General features: G+C 53.2%; 1 protein-coding gene and 1 long non-coding RNA gene across 4 annotated transcripts in view; one reads left to right on the plus strand and one right to left on the minus strand.

Annotated features, from left to right (window-relative positions):
- Positions 1-302, minus strand: part of LOC149852009 (uncharacterized) — a 34,903-nt gene extending 34,601 nt beyond the window's left edge. Inside the window, exon 1 of the long non-coding RNA XR_016439358.1 lies at positions 82-302. This is a non-coding gene — a long non-coding RNA (uncharacterized LOC149852009). The remainder of the gene's footprint in view (positions 1-81) is intronic.
- Positions 303-369: 67 nt separating this feature from the next.
- Positions 370-23,426, plus strand: ANP32A (acidic nuclear phosphoprotein 32 family member A). 3 transcript variants are annotated; one of them, XM_090029247.1, is made up of 7 exons: positions 370-559; positions 17,026-17,175; positions 17,325-17,447; positions 19,006-19,204; positions 20,508-20,677; positions 21,793-21,853; positions 22,033-23,426. In XM_090029247.1, the coding sequence occupies exons 1-7, from the start codon at positions 506-508 to the stop codon at positions 22,092-22,094; spliced, it is 819 nt and encodes a 272-aa protein (XP_089885373.1). In that variant the 5' UTR covers positions 370-505; the 3' UTR covers positions 22,095-23,426. The 3 variants fall into 3 exon arrangements, with proteins under 3 accessions (XP_089885373.1, XP_089885375.1, XP_089885374.1); XM_090029249.1 differs by having other exon boundaries at positions 20,580-20,677; XM_090029248.1 differs by lacking the exon at positions 370-559 and adding an exon at positions 2,136-2,262.
- Positions 23,427-23,737: the final 311 nt, after the last annotated feature.

Genomic DNA, 23,737 nt, shown 5'->3' on the forward strand with positions numbered 1-23,737 from the left:
CGGCCAATGGCGGCCGCCCCCCCACCCGCACGAGGCGGCACCCCCCTCTCGCCCCCCCCCCCGCGCGAGCGCCCCCCTCACGCGCGCCACGAGTGTCCGCACGGCCCCGGGGGGCGGGGGCTGGGGGCGGGGCGGGGGCTCCCGCGGGCGCGGGCGGCTCCGTGCCCGTCCGCCAGCACCGCGGAATGCCCGTCGTGCGCCCGCCCGCCCGGCGCCGGCCCGGCCTCGCCTCTGCCGCCATTGGCCGGCACCGCCCCTCGGCGCGCCGCATTGGCCGGCGCCGGCGGCTCGGGCGCGCCCATTGGCGGGCGCAGCCGCCCGTCGCCTCCGAGTCCCCGCGGTAGCGCCCGCCCCCGCAGCCATCAAGTTAGGGTGTCCGCCGCGGGGTGGTGGGCTCGGGGATCCCGAGCGGAGCTGGTTGCGCGCTCACAGTCCCTGGCCGCGCTGGCGTTGGGGGGGTCCGCCTGGGTGTCACTGCACGCGACGAGCCGGGCCAGCCACGGACATGGACATGAAGAAAAGGATCCACTTAGAGCTGCGGAACAGGACGCCCTCGGATGTAAGCCATGCATGCATGCAAAAAAAAAAAAATCGAAAAACCCCCCTCTCCCCTTTTTTTTGTGGGAGGGGGGCACGTTGCAAAACGAGGGGTGCCCCATGCCCTCCCAGCACCCCCCGGCGTGCAACCCCTGCATGCACGCCTGGGGAGGGGAGGAGGGGGGGCAGCCCGATGCTGCATTTGGAGGGGCTGCAAGAAAATACAAGTTGCTGCCCCTCTCCGGCTGGGCTTTATTTATTTATTTATCTGGCTGTGTGTTGGTGGCGGCTTGTGTGTTTCTTTCTTTTTCTTTCTTTTTTTTTTTTTTTTTTTTTTTGCTTTGCAAAAGGTTTGCAGCGGGTGCTGGCCCGGGGAGGGACTTGGGAAGGGCCGGGAGTTTAAAGTGCGCCTTCATTTCTTTGCAGTGATCAGGCAGGAGAGACTGGGGAGCCATATTTGTAACTTTGTAGTCCTCATGAACGCGCCCTTTCTCTCTCCCAGCCTCTCTCCAGATGCTCGCCAGACCCCGAGCGCCCCGGCTTTTTAAAGACAAAAGCAGCCGGGCTGAGCTGCGCGCCCAGCAGACACGCTCCTGGGGGGCGAGAGGGCAGAGAAAAGCGGCGCAATCCCCTCGGCCGGGCGGGCGCTCTCCGTGCGCACACACACACACACACACACGCGCACACTCACACACTCTCTCTCTCTCTCTCACACACACACACACAAAAAGGCGGTGTGGTTTTTTGGAGCTCAGGGTTGGACTTCGCTGGGTGGCTCAGCTGAATAAATGGGGACAAGAAACTTTGGCAGGACGAAAATAGTCCCCGAGTGGCGGCGTACCAATGATGCGGAGAGGGGGACCCCCCCCCCAAAATCCTAATCAGCTCCTTGCTTTTTTGTTGCTGTTGCTTTTTGCGTTGTAAGAGAGAGGCAGAGCAAAGTTGGGAGGACCCCCCTCCTCTTCCTCGCCTCGTGCCCGATGCACCCCAGGAGCAAGGAGGGGTGCACCCCTTCCGGGGGGGCGGAGTGCAACCCCCCAGCGATTGGGGGCCCGCCTCCAGGGTCCCAAATGGGGCTGATTTGGGGAGGAGAGGTCATTACATAATGGCTTAAATAACAGCCCGGCGAGTCGGGAAGCGGGGAGGATTCAGGTCGTGTCCCCCCCCACTCGTGCGCCAAGGGCAGAGGGGAGCTGGGCGGGAGGATGCTCGGTGCAACCTGCGCTTCAAAGTTGCAAAAAGTGCGGGGCGGGGGGAGCCGGGCCGAGCCCGGGGCTCGCGGTTGCGGGCGCCGGGGGACAAAGGGGCGAAGCCGAGGAGCTGAAATGCAACCCCCGCCCCCCCCGCCCGCTCCCAACTTTGCATCCCCGCCTGGGCAGGCCGCGGTGCAGCCCAAGTAGGACGAGGCGCCATGTTGTTGGGTTGGTTTTCTTTTTTTTTTTTTTTTTGGGGGGGGGGGTCTTCCCCCTGTCGAGCTGCAAAGGAGAGGGGGGAGGGGGGGCTGCCTCGGTGCAAACGCGCCCGAGCTGCTCACAGGGGGGCTGTGCAAGCGGCGGTGTGCGTGCATGCGGGGGGGGGGGGGGTTAATCCTCGCCGGCGCAAAAGTTTCTCCCGATCCGCCCTGCCCTGCTGGCGAAGCCCTTTGTGGCGGCGCCCGGGTGCGGGGCGGCTTGTGCACGCGTGTGCAAGGCAGAGCGCGCGTGCAACATGACTGCCAGCGCTCAGGTCTGCCATTTTGTCACTGTTGTCGCGGAGTTGGAAGGGGAGGAGGCGGCGGCGGGGGGAGGGGGAGGAACAAGCCAAGAAGACAAAAAGCTTCCCCCCCCCTCTTTTATCCTTTTTGATGCTTGAGACAGAAAAGCGGGGTCCCGATCCCCGGAATGGGCTGGGCCGGTGGTGGCACGGGGCTTGCTTTCCCCGGCAGCTGGCAGGAGCCTGTGTCTTTAAATCGAACGTTGGTCCCTCGAAATGGAACGTCGCGGTCGCCAGCGTTCCATGCGGCTGCAACATTCCGAGGGGCGGCTCGCCCCCCCCGCCGCGCAGCGGTGCTGGTGGATGGGCGCGGGGTTGTTGTCCAGGCCCACAGCGCGGGGGGGGGGGGGGCAGAGAAGGTCGTTTGCATAATGCAGGTTTTTGGGGGGGGGCTGGGCGGGGGAGGGGGGGCTGATGATCCAAAATGCCTGCTGCAGCTTCCCGAGGCAGGGAGCGCCTTATCGATGAGTGGGGAAGACGCCTTCTTCCTGGGCAGGGCCCTCCGGGAAGGTAGGTCTCTGGGGGGGGGTTGTTAATGGATTAATATCAGGGCTGCAGGCTCACGGGCTCCTGCACCCCACTTTCAGCAAGGGGAAGATTTTAGGGGATGGCTAAGAGGCAGGGGCTGGGTTTTTTTTTGTTTTTTTTGTTTTAAATATCCATTTATTTATTTATTTTCATTTTTTGGGTTAACTTCCTCCTCCCGGTTCGGATCGCAGCGGAGTCCGGTTTTCAAAGACTGCATTGGCGGGGACGTCTTTCATTCGGACCTGTTCGGGAGCGAGGTGCGCTCCGTCCTTAAGATGCGAGCGCCGCCTCGTTTCACCTGCTCGGTCTCCGATTCAGTGAATACGCCCCTCGCCCCGCCGCAGAGCAACCGCCGCGCTTCCGAAACGCAGCGTTTCGCCGCGCGCGTTTGCTTTGCCCTTCTGCTGGGTTGTGAACGGGGGGAAGCGCCGTTCAGGATTGCTGTTCTGTAATGCGGAATTCGGGTGATGATGGATGCACACGTGCGCCTTCCGATCTGGAGGAAGGACGTGTACAGCGTGGGGCCTAGGCAGGCAAACTTCTTCTGAGTAGACGTGATATCTTTTATTAGACCTCTTTAAAATGCCCCCTCCCGTTAGGGTTAGTTTATTGGTCCTTGTAAGGTTTGCACTTTTTAAAAGTTTATCCGTTATCCACCATTTTAGGCGGATTGTACTTCATCATTAATTCAGTTTTCTATGAGGTCTTCCTTGCTCAGGTAAAGATGATGCAGTCTGGGTAGGAAGTAGCTGGCAGGTGCATGGTTCCCACTTCTCTTTAACCTTTGGGCTTTGTTTTGGGTTTGGGGTTTGGTTTGTTTTGGTTTTGTTTTTTTGTTCTACTGAGTGTTGTTTTTAAAGTCCCCCGAAGAAATGTATTCCAGTAAGAAAATTGGCTTTCACAGTACAGAAGCCAAATCAGCTGAATGTGAAGCTGCTGAGCATTTGCCAAAATACTGCATCATGTTCTGTTTTTTAATAGACACTAATGTCAGCTCTTTGCAAGATAAAGGCTTTGCAGGTCAAAGGTAGATGGATTTAACCATCCGCTACAATGTTGTATCCACATTTCCTCATCTTTCTTGAATGTTATATAGGCCTAAAAAAGAAGTAACACTTTTTTGTTTGTTTGCAATACTACTGTGTTGCTGGAATGGTTAAATTGTATCATCCAAAGGTTTCCCTTAGCTAACAGAAGTGCAGGAGACAAATGTGCTAGGAAGTGACTTGCATGGGGGGTTTTCCTCATCAGACTACATTCTCCTCCCTCCTTCCCTCGTTTCTTAAACATGTATTTAGTGCTGGTGAAACATTTGTGTTTGCAGGGCTGAAAATCCTTCTTCTAGGTGTTTCACAGTTGCAATCCAGCCAGTGTGTCTATAGATTTTCCTTTACCAGTCCAGCAGGATTTTCTCCTTTTTTTCCCCCCTTTTTACATCTACCCTGTTTAACGCTGAGCAGGACATTCATTTACCACATCCTTCATACCTTGTTTTATTTTGTTTTGAGTACTGATTTTCCACTGCAGACATGGACAGATTAGTCTACCTTACCTAGGTTAGTAAAAAGCCATCACTACTGAGCTCCAAAGCGGCAGCTTGCCACGCAGACTTTCGGGGCACTCCTGTTATTTTGTATGGTCTACAGCTTGGCTCAGTAGCTAAAGACAAAGGCTGGGAAACAAATGAATACCGGTATTCAAGTTGCTGTTAGTTATGCGGCATGGATTTCACCCGTAGGTTTTGAAATTGTGCGAAGATGTCAGCTTTTTGTGGCATTCAGCCACCTTGGCATTACCTTTAGTCCAAAGCTGTAGTGCTTCTCCTAAAAGAGAGGTCACTTTGAAATCCCTTGGTAATAGAAATGGAGAGTGACTTTTAGTCTTTCACATGCAAAGGTGTAGAGTAACTCCAGTATTTCATATGCCCCTTATTTGTCAGGTTATCGTCTATAAAATGCCTGTCCTCCTCGCATGTTGTGTGGAAACCTGCACAAACAAAAAGGGACAACAGTGAAAAGGAGCAGGCAAAGTGCTGTCAAATGCAGAAGGTGAAACACAGACTTCTTTCCCCACCCCCTTGGTTGCAAGAGCTACTTGCAACAATAGTAAATGGTGTAACTCGGTGTCCCTTTTAGGCCTGCATCCTAACAAAAACCCCGGGCGGCTTTCCAGCTTGGTGTTGCTTCTTACATTGTACTTTTCCTTTGCTGACCAACTTCAGAATACAAAAGGAAGATAGTCTGAGGTTCGGAAACTGCCAAAGTAGTGCAGATACACAATGTGATCATGCCTGGCATGTGTTCAGCATGTCCAAACTTGATTCAGCATGCTCGTTTGAGACTGTGGATCTTGAAGCAGAATTGTTTCACTCTTTGTGCATCTGGTGGTAGCCTTTCTGTTTGTAAACTGCTGCGATTTCTGCTGTGGTCCTACTACTGTATATTATGTGATCACTGTGCATCAGTGCTTGTCTTGGTGGGCCTCCAAAAAGGTGTCTTAGCGCAATGTACGAATTCATCTTGCAATTGCTGATGTCGGAAATAGAGTCCATATATCATAGCGTAGAGTAGATGTGCCATTGGCATGTGGGACCAGTAGTGAGCTCTCCCAATAACATTGTTTTGACAAAGTTGACCCTACCCCACAGCGCCAACCTTTTTTTGTTTTGTTTTGTTTTTTGTTTTTGACCATGTTGCATGCATGGGAAGGGATCTGTGTTCATATGAGACTAAACTTACTGCCTAGCTGCCTCATCCCTTGATAATGTTGCTAGAAAATCCATCAGATAATGGCTTTTCTTCTGACTTAATCTTGACAATTCACCTTCAACTGTTCAAAATTCCCTTTTGACCATCGGTATCTCAAACACAATCGCGTTTATGCAAGCTGTCGGATGATTCAGTTACACGTGCAAAAACAAGAAAACAGCATTTTGAAAAATGGTTCTCACCTTTTTTTTTTTTTTTTTTTATCAGGAATCAGAACAAAAATAACTGAGCTTTAGATAACACATGGCTGCATAATGGTATCAGGAACTGCAGTATGTCTCATGAAAAAATAACAAGGGTTCTTGTCCTTTTTGTCTAGCAGCTGGAATTAGGCATGTTGAAAACCTACTTCCTCATGCAGACTTTTGAGGCCCTGGGTGATGTAATTGGCTTAAGTTTGAATCTGATAGCCCACTTTACAGCCAGATGTCTACGGAAAGTCAGGAAAGATAGCAAGCAGAATCTGCCCTCTGTTATGCTGCCTTAATTATGCACTGAGATCTGGTAGTATTTTGAGGTTAACCATGTGGACCTTTGAAATGCAAGACTTCAGGGCCTAAACTGCATGCTTCTTTTCCTATTAATTGAGCCTGGACTTCTAAGGACCATGTTACCTACAAATAAGTCCTACTGTAAAGGTGTTTTGAAGGGCTTGAACTGTCTAGACCAGGCCTGTATTTTCGTGCTTTGCTTCCTTTGGGTGGGTAAGAACTCGTATAGCAGAGCCGGGGAGGTCTGGGAAAGGCAAGAATTAGGCCCATACAAATGTACCCGCTTATGTTTTGAGGGCCTCAAACACTTCCCAATGCATTCAAGGAAAGCTTTGGGGATGAGCAGGGACCTCCGCTCAGCAGTCGTGGTTGCCAGGCCGCCAACCGGCGCCTCCTGAAACGTCGTGTCGCGGGATGCTGGGAGAGAGAGGCAGAATGTGCCAGCTCCACTAATGCCGGGAGGTTTGCTGCTGGTCTGGAGAGCGCGCAGACCGTGACGGCTCTCGATAGTTTGCTGGATAGACGCGGGGCAAAAGGAAGCCACATCTGCCCGCAGCCAGGTACCGCTGCTGTACAGGAGCAGTCAGCAGTTGCTGTCTGTTCAGCAGGTGCCGCAGTTGAATGCCGTGCTGGTTGCGGCTCGGCTACTTGCTGTAACCGCACTATATTTCTCAATCCATTTCTTCATCCGCCTCCTCCTTCCCCTGTACTAGTTCAGCCAAAAATCCCTGGTAGAGTCTTAGCTTTGCCTTCCTTGCTGACCTCACCGTGCTTCCCTCCCACGGGATTTTTCTCGTGGCTGCAGATTCATCTAACTTCCTGCATCCTTTCAGATAGGTTGCGTTTCTTCTTTGTTTTACGTTCTCTTTGGCCTTGCTTCTGACGCCCGCAGCTACGGGAGCAGCCCCCGGGAATCTCATCAAGGTGCAGGATTGGTTCCTTGCAGCCTAATCCATCTAACGAGGCTAACTCCCTATTTGTGCATGCGTGTGTCAGTCACGCGAGTCCATGGGGCACTCCCTCCCATCCTCCCGCAGCTATTAAAAGGGAAACAGCCTTTCCCGGTAGGCCCAGTGAAGGCAGCACCAACTGCATTTTAGACGAGGTATTGTTTTTACTGCTAGTGACTATTTCTGTAGGAAACATTGCTTTGATATATAAGGGCATGAAATACGTTTCGTGCTACCTCAAGTTTGTGGCATGGCTGTAATGCTGAAGGCAATATGTGGCGTATGCTCCATGTTGCAAACAACTCTAGTCCAATGTTTAAAGCCTGGAATGAAGTAAGTGGTTTTTGTTTTGTCCTTTTTTCTAGCGGGGGGTGTGCAGCACCCAGGGTGTTGGAACATGGGTTTGCCACGGGCGGCTGGGGTTTATTTAATAATGCCTGGTTTCCATTTGCACTGGGAGAGAAGGGAAAGCGCTTTCTTTACACAGGCAGTGGGGATCCTTCGGGTGAAGCTGCAGAAGCAAAGTGATCTCTTTCCCTAAGATCACTCAACAGCCCTGTACATTTGAGCCTAAAAAGAGGAGGCGGTAGAAGTCAATCTGAAAGCAAAAGAAATGGCATTGGATATCTTGTTTGCCAGGGGAGAGGTTCAGACACGCAGTTGGGGATGGGCCCCCTCAAAAGAAATGGTGTCTTCTAAGGCTCGTGTGCTGCATGCATCTAGCATCAGAAGACCGAAACCAAGGCCACGTGCCCTTGAATGAAAGACGTGAGCGAGCATGTTGCCTCTCCTGGCGCGTGGGCGCCGTATGGGGAGACATGCCGTGGTTTCTTTTGTTTAGGAGCTTTCCCCAGTGGGACCCACTAGAGAGCAACTGCAGCAGCCCTGGCTGTGCCCTAAGCTTGCTGCCACTTACCCATTTCATCACCTCGTTACAACTTCCCACAAGTTGCCATCAAAGACGGTATCGCACCTATTAGAACCGAGACGGATGCATCAGCTTCTGGGTTTCGGGAGAGCACCGAACGCTGCATTGTGCAAGCAGGTGAATAGATGGATATTGGGTCGGAGCAGCACAAAGCTCTTTTAAATGCAGTTTAAGCAGATGGGGCAGTATTATGTTACACCTTGTGTATAAGAGCCCGTTGGTAGAAAACGGTTGATGTAATCATAGATCCTGCTCTGTGCTCCCTACTGGGCCCTGGTGTATGGCCAAGGTGTGGGGGATATTGCTAGTTCACCCCTGCACCTGGCTGTGGTGAGCCAGGAGACCACAGAGCGGTTCTCCAGCTGCTGCACCGTGCATTGTGTAGCCATGCTGCAGTGACGTCCTTGGTATCAGAAGAATATAAATGTAGCTTAAAGCCCTCTTGCTTCGCTACCTTTCTAAACCTGCACCAGCACAGCTGGGTACAATAGAGAATCTGAGTCTTTATTTTGCAAAAGGCTGAGGCATCTTGAGACAAAAGATGGGGTGGGGGAGCATAAAATCCACAGGGAGATCTGTCCCTCTTTTGTTGGCTCTTTGGGGCTACTTAAGTGCAGGAACAGCTCAAGTGTAAATCCTGTGTTTGCTATTCTTCCCCTTCAGTTTACCTGCCAGGGGCCTTTCCCCCACTCTCACTGTGAATCGAGGGCAAAATGTTAGACTGGAGAAAGCGCGAAGAACTGCTCAGAACTAAAGTTTGGGCAGGTTTCAGCTTTTCATTGTCGTTGATCTAATGCTAATACGAGGAAGCAGTATGCTGCCTGTAACGTGCACGTTGTTGTGTCGTGACGCAAATCTGAAACTGCAAAAAAGACGCCTGCGCCCATAGACAAGTACTTGCAGTTCCAGCAAGAGTAGAAGCAAGTGCAGAATTGTGCTAGCGTGATACCGGAGTTAGCAGGCCCCTTAGGAAAAATGCATTGGTCCTAATCGTTTGGCAATAAGGATGTGGTTCAGGGAGCTTCTCAAGGAAAGAGATGTGTGTAAGAGCCTGAGTGGTCAAGCTGGATGGGTCTGCCTCATTCGGTTAAACCCCAGCAGGAATATTTTACAGCCCTTTGTACCAGAACTAAGAATCCCGCTTTAGTGGATCAGCCCTGAGCAGTTGCAGTAGCTGAAAAGGTGGGTGGGCTGCCTTTTATTTCCAGCACGCTTTGTAGCCACACTTCATTTAGCTTTCCTCAGTTGCACTGCATGAGAAGAACAGGTTTTTAGAGCCAGGTCTCAAGGACTTGTGACTTCTGCCTCATTGGGATGTGGGGGGAAAAAAAGAGGGGAACTTATTGCAACTTGGTTTTCAGGGCCTCTGAGACTACATGTAAACCCTGGCCACAGGGAAGTTGTCGGCGGGATGCTCTGTATTCCTGTACGGTGACCAAATGGGCGAAGCATGCGCTTGGGGCCGTTGCAGCGTCTCCCCAGCAGTCTCTTTTCTTGCTGCCTCTGCTAACGCAGTTGTTCGGCAGTCTGGCTGCTAGAGATCTCGTTCCTGTTTCTGGCTAGGAGGGGTTTGGGGGTTTCCCCTCCCAGAAGGCAGACTCATTTAGGACTCAAGGCAAGCTCTGGTCAGCTAAACTTCTTAAAACACTCTAATATATTTACTTCCACATAAATGGCAAAACCTATGTATTTAATCCTAGAGGCCTGGAGGATGGTCTTGCAATGGGCGTCTCCAGCCCTAATAATCAGATCTCGGTTGGGAAGAGAACTGGTCTTCCCTGATGTGCTGCAGCTTGGGATCAGGGCGCCCGAGCTGTCTTTGCAGAAGCGGGGAGGACAGACCCCCACTTACTTCATTCCAGGCTTTAAACATTGGACTAGAGTTGTTTGCAACCAGAACCCAGCCGACGTAGGAACGACTTTAGAGTGGAAAAATCTGGGGACGCCAAGAATTGTTTTTAAGGAACCTGTTGCCCCAGCGAGGTCCCCCCCCTTGGAGATTTAGAGCCGCCCAGAAGGAGCAGCTGAGGATTACCCTGTTGCAGGGGAATCCCTGGTGGCATCAAGCCAGCACAGTCGGTGCGATGCCACCTGTTCCTCCCCCCTTCTGCCCTACATGCAGGCAGAAAGCTAGGAGCGGGAGGGGGCACGGGTGGAGCTTGCTCTGCTCTGGCAAACCTCAAAGGGCAGAACAGGCCCGAGGAGGCACGTCCTGGCGGACAGAGCGGTCCTGACATGGCTCTCCTACCGGGATCCAGCGTAGCTCTCTGCCCCCAGGTTTGGGGTTCGGCTTGTACGGAAAGCAGAGCAACCTCTGCCTCTTCCCGGCCGTTTGAAACGCCCCGGGTTGCGTTTTGGTGGCGAGCTTCGAGCAGGAAGCGCGGAGGCCGGCGTACACGGTGCCACGCAGAGCCTCGCAAGCTGCAGCTCCAGGGCAGCAGGTTAAATCCTCTCGCGTGCTCGGGCAGCTCGTGGCCCAGCCGTGTTCCCGAATAGCGTGTCTGTTAGGCATTATCCCCTCCTGCTAGGGGGTGGCCAAAGTAACATCAGGGGGGAGAGACAGCCTTGCGGGGAGGGAGCGTGCAAAGCTCCCGAGTCTCCATTTGACTGCGGAGGACAGGCCACCTAATGGCACGGCAGCTTCGCAAGGTTGTTCCGAATCCACCCACCCTTCCCATCCCATCCCATCCCATCCCAGGCTGTCGCTCAGCCTGCAGAGCACCAGGCTCTGCTCGAGAAAATATGTCCAAAGGTAACGGGTTTGTGTTTGCGCCAGCTGGGCGATGCTGGTGTGTGGCAGCGATGGGGAATGAGCAGAGAGGCCGATTCGAGCCTGGGGACTGCTGATGTCGAACCCAGGGCAGGACGTGGTGATCATTTGGATGCAGAAGTCACCTTCTGGCCCCCCTCGGTGGCACGGAGCTTAGTCGGGAGTAAGCCCTGAAGCGTGGCAGTGCCCCTGGGTTTGGGGGGGAATAGAGCAGGGTTGGGTGCCCTGGAAGAACAAAGCAGGGTGGAGCCTGTTCTCGTCTAGCACAGCAGACTCCCTCTTCCTTCCCCTGTGAAGAGAAATGGGCTTGTAGTCCGAGGCAAGGGCACGGAGGGCTCCATGGCTCATCCCAGTGGGGTGGGCGCGGGCAGGGAGCTGCGGGGCGTGGAGCGAACATCCTGCCCTCGCCCGCTGCAAGGGCAGAGGGGCAGGCGGAAGAGCTGGCGTTCCTGCCTCGAGGGTAAGCCTTAAAACATCTGCAAACAAAGCCGATCGCCCCATTTTCCTGCCTCTGACAGCAGGTGGTAGTCGAACTAGTAAACTTGTTGTCGAGTCCCTGAGCTGCAGTTTTCGCTGTGCCCTTCATCGCGCTCGTGAAGGCCTCTCTCTTCTGGGGCTTGTGATCTGCGACTTAGTGACTTGCAGTGCCTTCTTGCCTCCGGGCCTGCGCTCTGCCCCTGTAGGGACCTTTGTCTTTCCTGCGTGCCTGTGGTGTTATGGAAATGAAGGCTTAACCTAAGAAAACCCCAGTGCCATAAATGCCTTGGAAAACCCGGATGCCTGTTACTGCATGGGTATGCGTTACAATGCTCACTCCCAAAGATGCCAGCTGACCCGGCACCTCGTACGGAGAAGTGGGCAAGGGGGGAAATCCTGGTAAACTCTGCTGCGAACAGGCAAGAGAAGTGGCTTGCAACGCCCCGTGGTGTATGGTGCACGCTCAGCCCGATAAGTGCGCACACCGGCTATATTTAAGGATGCTACATAAGCATCCTTGGTGAACATGGCTTAATGCAGTCCCCATACGAGGAAACAGATGGAGCCCCAGGGTATCAGGCGCGGAGTAATGTAAAGCGTGATGCAATTGGAGGGCTGGAGAGATGCAGGATACACGCAGCTCGCAGCAGATTAGCAGCAGTATGAGGTCATGGTCTGGAAGAGTCGAACTGCTCCAATTTCCAGGCATAGTGCTGCCACGGGAAGAAGCGGCGGTGCCAAGGTGCGTGCTCCGAGGAGGGACCGGCGACCCATTTGTCATTAAGGAAGGCAACGCGCAGGCGAGGACTGATGCTTGCAAACCGCACGGCATATCTGCAACCGGGAAGCACCTGCTGCGGCAGATGGCAGCTTGCTGGGTGGAAGAAGGGGAAAATGGAGCCCCCAGAGCTGTCCCTGCAAACACGAGGAGGGCGATGCGGCGCGCCAGCTGCAGGTCTGGAGCTGCGCGCCTCGACGCAAGGCGTAGACGGCTGCAGCCATGCAGCTCTTGGTGTCCCGTTTCCCCCCCGCCTCCCCCCACCGCCATATGCCACGGTATGTTGGATGCTGAAGGCCCAGCCAGCGCGTCCCAAATCCTGCACGCAATAAATACTGCATGTTAGCAGCTCCACTCGGCTTAGTCCTGCAGGTCCCTTCTCAGCAGGCTGGGTCTGACCCCGCTGGCAGCCTGAATTAGCTCGCGTACAGCAATCCCTCTTCAGGACAGAGACCCCTAAATGTGGCATTACTGGTGGAGGGTACAGTTGCCAGCACCTACCCGCTTTAAAGGATGCAGAGGGTGGTGACCGAGCAGGTAGCGCACTACCATGCGTGCTTGCTGAGCTGGTGGTGTGTGCTGCCTTTTCTCCAACGTTGCACCATGCCCGAGGCCTTGAAAGGTTCCCGTGATTTTGTTGTTGTTGGTTTTTTTTTACTGGCATCTCTTTCGTGCCAACTCCTATGCAGGGTGGGTTGTGTTGCAACCCATGCCCATCAGAAGCAGGTTTTAGCTCTAGTGTGACTCGGTAGACAAAACAGCGAAGGGCTGAGATGATTTTCGCAGCTTCGGTCTCACCCTTCGTTGCTGCAGCTGAGTAATAATCGTCTCTGGAGCCGAATGCCGTGCCTCTTGACAACTGCAGGCTCTTTTAGTGGGACTGAATATTGGCCCCGAGCGACTTCCGGGCGGGCCTGGCTAGCTCTGATTCAGGGCCCACTTGTCACGTTTGGTAAGTCCCGGGCAGAGGCTCGCGAGGACAGGCTGCGTTGTGAAGGGGCGCAGTGACCAGCGTGGGCGCTGCCCTGAGCCCTGTCGCTATTTGCTATAGAAAGGACGTTCCTGAGCCGGCCTGCAGCCCGACGGCGCGCGGTGTGGCAGAGCTGGCCGGCAGGCTGGCTCGCCTTCCATCAGGAGCGCCCTGCCTGCTCTGCTCCGGTGGGCCGGACCATGGAGGGAGCGGTATTAAAACAAAGGCCTCAGCCCTACTCTTGTGGTTCGGTCTGACGGATAGTTGGGGAGCTACAGCTCAGGCCGCGACGACTGCACGGTCGGGGAGATCCTTGTAGAGGATGCCTTGTGTCCAGACAACCGTATGCTCCTCTATGATAGAAACGTGGCTTGTTTAGAGGGACGAGATGAGAACGGTAGCTTCTGTCGAAGTCTGATTTACTCTTCTGCAGCGCTTTCTTCAGCTAATGTACCCTGCACGCATTTGCGTTTGCTATGAATTCTTTGGTGCTGGGGGCCGAGGGTCATCCTCTTGGCCTCGGAGGGAGATGCAGGTGTGGATGCAGAGAGGAAAGAGGACTCTGACCCACATTGCAGCTGTCGTCTCGGTTGGAAACTTCGGCCGTTGGTTACGTAGCGTTTGATCGGTGTGGCGTGCTACACGAGCACGTCGCTCCTCGCAGCCCGGGAGGGAACATCTCCATTAAACCATATCCGCTGCGGGGTGGGGGGTGCTGCAGCTAACCAAAGACGCAGCAAGTCCTCAAGGAAAAAGCAGCAGAAGGGGAAGTAAGCAGCAAGCAAGGGCAGTGGAAGGAGATGGAGGAGCGAGCTGAAGGACGCAGAGCGAGGGAGGAAGTGGGCAGAGGATCAGCTTCCCGGGTCGCAAGGAGCCGGCAGACGTTGCAGGGCTGCAACACGACGCCGGGCCTGCGCTGCCCAAACGAAACCCGGCGGGTCCCGGGCTCGCGCAGCCTTCGGGCAGGGCTCGGCAAACACGGCCGTGGCTCCTTTAACTTCCAAACTATTTGAGCTGTTCTGCCTCCTCGCAAAGGCAGGGGCCACAACCCCAGCGCAGCTGCTCCGAGCCCGCCGGCGTCTGTTGGGAGGATCGTGCTTCTGAAACAGCCGCCTGCAGGTTCCTGTTCTTCTCCCCCCCCAAGGCTTTCTGCCACGCACGCGTGCTGGAGCCCGGTTTGGGTGACTGGGGGCTTTTCCAAGTGAATGCGTTCGAGTCTTGGGGCAGGGGCTGGAGAGCTGGGCGGCAGGGTCTGCCCGACCAGAGCGGGCCGGCGGGACCCTGGCTGCAGGCGGGGGTCTCTGGCTCCGTCCCTGCTGCATCCGGTCTGCTCTTCCCTGCTCCCACCCCCGAGGTTCGCTCTCCGTGCCTGTCTTGCAGCTGGAAGGTGAACAAAGACTGCTTCTTCCTTTGTTCTTTTCCCTGACTCGGGACTTGGGCACCATTTGCCTCCTGGGTGGGGCTGGGGGCAGTTGGGAGGCCGCTCTCACCCCAGCCACATCCTGTGCGGCTGGGCCCTGAAGCTGGGAGACCTCCCCCAGGACTGGATCCGGGGCTTCTCCGGACGTCCTCGCTGTTACAGGAAAGATGGATAAGCCCGTGGCATCTTCCTTTGCTTGCCCTCTTCACTTCCTGTCCTAAAAGTGTCTGTTCAAAACTTCTAGGAAGGCTGCAAGGACCCGCTCGACTTGTGTTCGCCTTGGATCCTTTGGCTGAATTTTCTTTTCTTCTTCCAAAGGTGGTGTGGGTGAGGGCTGTGCGCGCTGGAGGACAAGACTCGGTCCTCCTCTCTTCTTGACCGGCGCTAATCCCTCTGTGCTGGCAGAGTCCTCCACGCCTGCCTGGGGGACAAAGCTCCCGTCGTGCCTCTGCATCGGACTCCGGCCTTTTTTAAACCCAGCACCTGTCTCATCCGTGCCCTAACCAGGCTCTCTGATAATGTGGCATGCAATGGCCAGAAGATCCCCACACTGGGCTGTTCTCTCCTGTTCCCTAATTGTTTGTCTTTCTGACTGCAAAAGAGGGTTTGGGGCTGCGGGGTTGGTTTTGTTTTCAAGTGAAACAGCTTTTATGCAGGACTCCCCCACAAAACTTGGCTTATGGGCTTCTTTGCAGTACGTCGGGGCACTTTGCACAGGCTCACGTACCTATCGCCACTCAACAGCAGCCACAACATGGCAGAGAGGCCTGAAAACTGAATTTCCCTCCCCTCCTTCTCCGAACGTTTCTCCCTCCTCCTTGCCTCCCACACGCTTCATCCTGCCCTGACCTTTCGCACGCAGACTTTATGCCGCGGTTACACAAAGCAGAGTAAGAAATCAAGTGCAGTTCATTGGTTGCCTGACCATCACGTTGGTTTCCTCCTTGTACTGTGGGATTACTGCAATAACCGTTTGGTTGCCTTCTTTTTTTTTTTTAAACAACTGTATTTGCATATTAACTGCCTCGAGCATGCAAAGAAAAGTGTCTGGTTTCTTAATTCTTGCAAACTTCCCCTTCTGCTGTGTCTTTTGCAAAAAGGAAAAAAAAAAAAAGGCAAGAAAATCAAGACTTCTGTGGCCGGCTGTATTGCACCAGGCAGCTGGCCTGCCCTGCCTCCAGCCATTTTACTGTTTTACCTTCAGTAGCGTGCTGTAGCCCATGACTCAGTCTCTGTAATGCAGCCGTCCGGGTGCTGGTGTCTCTGCGGCTCCCTGTCTGCGGATCCCTTTTTGCAGCCAGCGCATGGGAACGTCCTGTGGATCCCTAACTAGATTCAATCCCAATCCACGATGGAGAAGCATCTCGAAGTCTGGCGGCCTTGGGGAAGTCCACGCTGCTAACCTTTTTCCCAGCTTTGTTCTTGAGTTTTTTGTCAGAGTGAATCAGCACTCCTGTTTAAAAATGGACCGGCTGCTCCTTCTGTTGCTGCAGCAAGGCTTTGGGGTGGTACAGGGCCAGGGAAACGGGGGGAGGCGTCGTTCGAAACTGGCACCTGCCAAAAACACTGACTCTGAGCGAGCAGCGCGCGCGCGGCCACTTGTGTTATGGGCTCACGTGTGCAATAGGAGTGCTACCTTTTTGCTGTATTGGCTACGAACATTATTGCAGCGGTCCCAGGGAGGGGAAATCGTGCGTGTTCCTCTGTCCTTGTCATGCAGCGCGGATGTCTGTGGCAAGTGTGTGTGTGTCTGTGTAAGAAAGCAAAGGGACAGGGTACAAGCCCACGTGTGTGAGCACAGAGGAGCACCAGGCTGTATCCAATACACTTTTCCACGTCAGAGCACCTGGAGCTGCCTTTCCCTGTCTCTGGGGAAGATCTTGTTTTAGACACTGAATGCTGAGGGGCTAGAGGTTACCAAAAAGCACCTCCTGGGTTTAAGGCTGCCTGTACCAGAGAACGCCGGCTTCTCCCTAAATTGGAGCTCCACGTAGCTCGTTTTGCCTTCATGTCTCAAGAATATAGGTTGAAAACTAACGTGTCCCCCTCTGAAGAGCTTGTTATAATAAATCAGGATTTTTGCAGAAAATGAGAGGGCGGTAGGGGTGTGGGGGGAGGATTTTTTGTTGTTTTCCTAGCTGGGTCTGTATTGTGTTCATGGGCCTGAAGTTGTCAGAGATGTTCTCAAGTGCTCGTGTCCCTGCGCAGTATTAACATGCCGGTAGCCCTCGCTTGGAGAGGTGGAAATGGCTCCTAACAACAGAATTAGATAAATGAGGATTGATGCTTTCGAACTGTCCGAGGCATTTATTGAATGCCAGCTATCCCCTGTGTTGGGCTTTGTGTCATTTGTCCTCTCGTAATAGCGGTGCTTGTGAAACGTAGCTAGACTCTACCCTGAGATGCTAAACTGGCATTGTTAGCAAGCCGGGGCGACATGCTGGAAATAACCATTATCTGGGGCAAATGCAGCTTATCGGAGGAGACCGGCAGACTGCTTTATTCAGTCCCATAGCTTCGGTTTCCTTGTGCTTGGCTTGTAAATGAATTTATTTGAATGAATACTCATACCTCTGGTTGTAGGATAAAAAGGACAATTCAAAACATGTTGGTTTTTTTTTTTTTTCCCCTTTCTTTCCTTCCCCCCCTCCTCCAGGTTAAAGAACTTGTCCTGGACAACTGTAGGTCAAACGAAGGCAAAATTGAAGGCCTCACGGATGAGTTTGAAGAGCTGGAGTTCTTAAGTACAATCAACGTAGGCCTAACCTCAGTTGCAAACTTACCAAAGTTAAACAAACTTAAGAAGGTAAGTGAAGACGTCGTGCTTCTCCTCTGCTCTGAGCGCCCCAGGCGCAAAACAGAGCTTTGCACGAGGATTTCGTGGAGCGGGTGGCATTGCTGCGTGGTAAAAGCTTGTTCTAAAATCTCTCTCTCGCGTGCTTGTCTGCCTCGCAGCTCGAACTAAGCGATAACAGAATCTCAGGAGGGCTGGAAGTATTGGCAGAAAAGTGTCCGAACCTCACACATCTAAACCTAAGCGGCAACAAAATAAAAGATCTCAGTACAATAGAACCTCTGGTGAGTGGACGCGGCGCTCGAGGGGGCTCTGAAACCCTCCGCTTGCTTGTTGCGTGTCTAATGTTGGGGGGTGGGGAGTCCCTCTCAAGCCAGCGAGCCTGTTCCCAGCCGAGAGCCGGGCGGTGATGTCTGCAGTCCCGGGTGCAACGTCCCGCTCTCTGTCTGGTGCAAATTGATGCCCGAATAGGATGCAAGCCTTTCCCCGCCACCGACACGTGGAAGGAAAGTGTGCCAGAGGCTGAGTGTGCGAGTGCCTCCCTCTAGCAGGCAGCTTTTGGCGAGGAGGCGAGCCCGCGTGTGCCCCTGGACTGAGTTGGAGCGGTGCCTGGGGCTGGGCAGGGACACGGGAGGAGGTTTGTCATCGCAGTGCAGGCCCGATGCAGCGAGGTTGTTGTGATGGGAGCTAAATGGCTTGCATTGAGGTGGTGGCTCCACCCCGCGTGCAGCGACTGACATCAGCAGCTCCACCCCGTGGTGCGTCAGGCTGTTTAGCACACTGATTACTCATCTTAAAGAAAAGCCATGTGCGGGAAAGGCCGTGGTTATATCACTGTGCTCTTGCCTCCAGACACTGGACACCGGTGGCGGCTGAGAGCAGCCGCAGTGGGTCAGGCACGTTTTCCCACTGTGCCGTGCTGTATCTTGCAGCCAAAGAACGGATCAGGCTCCCCATAGCAATTGGTCTGTAACCCATGAGAGCACTTAGCATTGCACCCCAGGTCACCGTCATTTCTCCCCCCTGCCACAACCTTCCTCCAGTACAAAGGCAGCTGTCAAATACTTCTTGAGTGGCGGCTGAAGTGCCCTTGCGTAGATTGTCAGCTTAAAAGAAATGAAGAACCTCTTCCAAAAAAACATCTGTTGCTGTGACCTTCTCCCTCGGCCCTGGTTGTCTATCTAGCAAACATCTCTGCACGGCCCCTAGTGTGAAACCGCTGGGCCGTGCTGGAATAGGACCAGATAGCAAGTGTCTTAACAACAGGCGTCCAGTCTCCCCTGCCCCAGCCCAGCCCGTGGGATGCCGGGTGTATTCCCCGGATCGGGAGGCGCGACAGCTACCGCCTCGTATTGGGTTCTCCAGCCCTTCTTTACTTAGGCCTCTTGCTTCATGGATTTGGCACCTCTTCCCAGCTCGGAAGTGTGTATATCTGGCAGACCCTGACCCCTTAGCTATTGTAGGCTCGCTCCTAACTCTCTTTAAAGATGAGACGCACTTTTATATATCCTCCAACGTGGGGAATCCCCTCTGCCTCTAGAAAAGACTGATTCCCTTCCACTTCAAGTGGTAGCTTTTAAGGCCCATGCAGTGGTGGCTTCTGTACTGTGGTCTGTCCCGGGGTGGCCAGGCTGGGTGTGATCCGTGACTCTGCCGTTGGCTTCTCGTGTGACCCTGGCCCAGTCACTTTGCCCTCTCCCTCGCTTCAGCTTTTTGTGTGTAAGATCCTGATCGCCAGGCCGCTTTTTTGCCGTGGGGAGTTACGTGGGTGTGTGTGGCTGTCTCTGGCTTTAAAAACGTACTCGCGACCAGGCCTTTGACGGAGACTTCTTTCGCTTCCAGAAAAAGTTAGAAAACCTGAAGAGTTTAGACCTTTTCAATTGTGAGGTAACCAACTTGAACGACTACAGAGAAAACGTATTCAAGCTCCTCCCGCAGCTCACATACCTCGACGGCTACGACCGGGATGACAAAGAAGCCCCGGACTCGGATGCAGAGGGTTACGTGGAGGGGCTAGACGACGAGGAAGAGGATGAGGACGGTACGTAGAGGGCCCTGTTGAGTGCAGTTGGGCTGCTTGGTTCTTCGGTCTCCAAAAGCAGGCGAGACAGCCTAGCGGGCAAGAGCAGGGTTTTATCGGCTGCTTCCTCCCAACCCTACGTGGAGGGAGAAGGACCTTGAGCCTCTCTGTAGGGACCGAGGAAGAGGCAATCATCTGAGCGCCCAGGCAGCAGACGCGGTCCCTTGTCTCCAGGCAGGCCGGCCCCGTGCGGGAATGAGCCGTGTGCGCCTGGGGAGGGCAGGACCGAGGGGGAGGACACGGGAGGGGGAGCGGAGAAGAAAGACGAGACTGAAAGAAGCGGCGTGTCGTCTTCCAAGACCTTCCTGATTAGGCACCCCCACTCCCACCGCTGCCTCCGGCCCCGGCAGAGAGACGAGGCGAGCGCAGGATAATTATCACTTGAGTGGGTAATAGACCCCGGGCGAGGGAGGGAGGAGAAGGCTGAGAACAGACAAAAGCAGGCGAGGAGGTAAGGAGCCCGGCACAGGCGCCGGCACGGGTGGCTAGGAAAGCGCTGTGCTAGATGGCCTCTGATGACAACCTGAGCGACGGCTGGGCTAGAGCAGGGGGGCCGCCTTTTGCTTTGCCCCAGGTCGGCTTCCCCGGCTGCGTGACTCGGGCCGGGTTCGAGGAATTTGCCAGCCTCGTGCACCACCGCCGAGCAGCCCGGCGCCCAAAATAGCCGCACTTGCACTTTCTCCTCGAGCGCCGAGCGCGGCGGAAGGGGCGAGCGCTGCGGCAGTGCCTGGCTCGCGCAGCCGTGGAGCGGCGCACGGGGTCAGCGGGGACAAGGTCTCGTCGGCGCAGCGTGGAGGGCAAGCGCTCGGGCCTGCGTCCGTGTGTTCCCGGCGCCTGATCCTACCGCCTAGGGGACATTCCCGGGGGCTGGCTGCCTGCGCCCAGATAAAAAACGATGCCTAATGCAAGCTGGAGAGAGGCTGCTTTCTGTTTCAGTAGCAGCCTTAAAGGGGACGAGCTTTCCCATTGCAGGGGCAGCACGCACCTCCACCCTACGCTGCAACCCCCACCAGCGTGTGTAGGAGGCGACTGGGGGACTTGGCCCACCTTGAGAAGCCCATCGGCAGCAGTAGGGAGGATTTTGTACGTTAGAGCAGCCCTAGGACTGCTCTGATTTATGCCAGGAGCCACGCAAGCTCCTGCCTTCGAAGCGGAAAGATGCGTGGAGCTAGATCCTGCTTTCTCGGTGCACCCGGGCAGCGTTTAGTCTGTCACGCAAGGGGGAAGGAGCGGGCGGGTGAAGATTTGGCCTGCGGTGTTTCAGAGCGAAGCTCCCAGAATTTCAGGGTCAATCTGCGCGGAAATCTGAGGTTGCTCCGCTTGTTCGCCCGTGCAGAAGAGGAGTATGATGAAGACGCTCAGGTAGTAGAAGACGAGGAGGAAGACGAGGAGGAGGAGGAAGGAGAGGAGGAGGACGTGAGCGGGGAGGAGGAGGTAAGGCCGTCAGCGCGACGGTGAAACACCTGCGTTGTCCGGGCTAGAAACGTTACTCGCGCCGGCCTTTGTGCTTCGGCGCCCGCCTCCCATCTGTCTAAGAAACGGCCCCGAACGAGGGCGGGGGGATTGGCAGGGAAGAGCTGTTGTCTGAGAACCAGCTGCCATCTAGTGACCACCAATATGAAGTCGTTGGGTCCACGTTGAAACCCAGCCTGACTTCCAGCGGCTCGGTGGCAGCGCCTCTGCGGCTAACCGCTCCTCGCGCGCGCCGGCTGGCGGCTGGAGTCCGAGCCTGCCGGACGGCGCGGGGGAGCCGGGGCCTCAAAGCCAGCACCTGAAAGCGAGCCGAATCCCAAACATTTGCACCCCGACGCAGAGTTAGGCGTGAGCCTGGAGGGCTCGCTGAAAAGCAGGGTGGTTGTTTCCAGGGTCGCCGTGCGCAAGTGTCAGCGGGGTTATTTATAAAAATACCCCTGCGCTTTTTTTTTTTGCATGTCAAAGGCTGTTCCCCGAGCTGAACTTCCCTGAGGTTGCACGGGTTTGACGAGTACAGCCCAGCCTGCGACCGACGTCACTGTCTTCTCCTCCCACTTCCTGCAGCCGCGTTTTCCCTCCCGCTGTTAACGTAGTGACGGCCGCGGCGCGGTTCTGCCTCAGACGCGTTCTTCGGGCGATTGTGGGATGCTTAAAACTGAACTTAGCTTAGTTTTGTTCACTGAAGTTGGGGAAAGTTTTCTCAAAACTTCCAAACCAGTGGATTTTTTTCTCCTTTTTTATAACCACTTTATAACCACTTATGGGAGCGCGGGGGGCAGAAGGCAGCGCTTTTAGTTTTGGGACAGGGTAAAAGTTTAGAGGAAACAGGCCGGTATGTCAACCCTTGATTCTTGTTCTGACGCGGAGTCCAGAATCCAGCCATTTGACCTCGTTGTGGGAAGATCAGGCAAGTTCACTCACGAAAATGTTAAGAGGATCCTACACGCATGCTGAAAGACAGCATTGCAAGGCTTTGCCCTGTTGTAAGATGCCGGGTGTTGAATATTATCAACCCAAGAGGGATAATCAAGAGTAATTGGTTCTTTTTCTTCTCCTTTCTATCAACGCGTATGCAGGAAGATGAAGAAGGCTATAACGATGGTGAAGTAGACGATGATGAAGATGAAGAAGAAGTTGGTATGTCAATAATCCAGTACTTAATCCGGGGCAAAAGTAGTAATGTAATGTGGCCGCGGCAGAGCCACGTCCGAGTATCTGCTGTGGTGCTGCTAAGCCGGCGTGAATGACTTGGTAGAAGTCCTGCTGCAATAGCCTGGCATGGCGCACGTCTAACTCATGCCGTGTTTATTTTGCAGATGAAGAAAGGGGACAAAAGAGAAAACGAGAAGCTGAAGACGAGGGGGATGAAGACGACTAAACCGAATAACCTATTTTGAAAATTTCCTATTGTGATTTGACTGTTTTTACCCTGTATTTTTTCCCCCCAGACTTATTTTTTTCTGATTGTAACGTTGCTGTGGGAATGAGAGGGAAAAGCGTATTGGGTGGGTGAGGGAATAAAATACTATTTTTACTGCCACTCCTCCTCCTCCTCCTTCATTTTTAATTTTTCCCCCCCTTTTTGCCCCTTTTTAGTTCCTGTAAACGCAATAGTAAGTATAAACCAAGTGGTAATTTGTTTCTTATTATCGGAGTGGAGAGTTCGACATCTTTAAATCTCTTAAAATCCGCGGACGAGCTCCAGAAATTGTATCGTCCATTCGGGAACAGCAAAAACCCTTTTTGTGGTCGCTGGGATATTCCACCTCCGCTGGTCACGAAACCTCTGGTGAGCATTTTTTTTTTTTAATTTTTATTTTTTCGGATGCTACCAGTCCTAACGAAAGCATCCTGGCCACAGCAACAGGTGTGAGAATGGCATATTGATAAAGTGATTTCTTTGTTGCCTGTTCGTGAATGACTGCCATTTTCAGCCCATGCTTTCCCTGCTTTTGTAGGTACCTTTTCTATTGCTGTTTGTAAATAGTGACCAAACGTGTTGGGTTTTTATTTCCCTCCCTTTCGTTGGGTGTTCTTTTGGATCTGGGTTGTGGGGTGACTTTGCAATCCCCGCTCTGTGTGTTGTGTTGTTCTTCTTTTTTTAACTTTTTTTTTTTTTCTTTTTTGTTTGTTTTGGGTTTTCTTGGCTAGGGTATAGCCAGTACACTGAAAATGGCAGGCATTTAAATATATATATAAATATATATAAAAAAAAAAAAAGTGTTCCTAATTCCTGAGTTACTAGTGAAATGAATTTGACAATTGTAATAAAAAAAATGTTTCAACCCTTTTAAATAAGGTGTGTACTATTTTGGTCTGTAATATATAACACCTAGTCAATTTTAAGTGATGAGAAACTACTTCCACTTGTGCTCTATACTTTGAAAATTTTTACAAACCTGAATACAGGAGACAGTTACAGCATGTAGTGTAGGAGATTTCTTTTCATACACTCAAGCACGAAATACTAATACAAAATTGTATTTTCTTACCTAGTGGAAGTCAGTAAAATGACTGAAAATACCTAGTGAATGTACAGTTTTACTTTCATATCCCTCTTTAAAATAGCTTTAGAAGTGACTTGTATTTCCTAGTCAATATTTCATCTGTATAAATACATTTGCAACAGTTTTTTTTCCCAGAAGAGCCAAACTTTGAGTTTTATGTCTGTTTGTCATTGATGAATTTCAATAAATCTTTTTATACAATTTTTCTGTGGCTTATTTGAGTAAAACGGGCCACTGGGAACGAGTTGCATACCTTTTTTAAAAGGCATTTAATGACCTGCTCCGGTGAATTCCCTGATATTTTTAGTAGCTTGATGATATGTTTTCCTTTATAAAATTCCTCTAAGCCATGGTTCGGTGAAAGCGAGAGTTGTTTTGGCTTCAGTGCAAATGATGGTATGCTATTTTTATTTCGGAAGAAGGGGGTTTTATTTTTTAATTGCCAGCTAGGTGGTGGCTATAGCTCAGCGCATTAATTTTTGTCATCCATGTCTGCTACTATCCATATTAATCC

The sequence above is a fragment of the Crocodylus siamensis genome, chromosome 15 (assembly GCF_052110815.1).
Source record: "Crocodylus siamensis isolate JL-2025a chromosome 15, ASM5211081v1, whole genome shotgun sequence".
Taxonomy (NCBI): domain Eukaryota; kingdom Metazoa; phylum Chordata; order Crocodylia; family Crocodylidae; genus Crocodylus; species Crocodylus siamensis.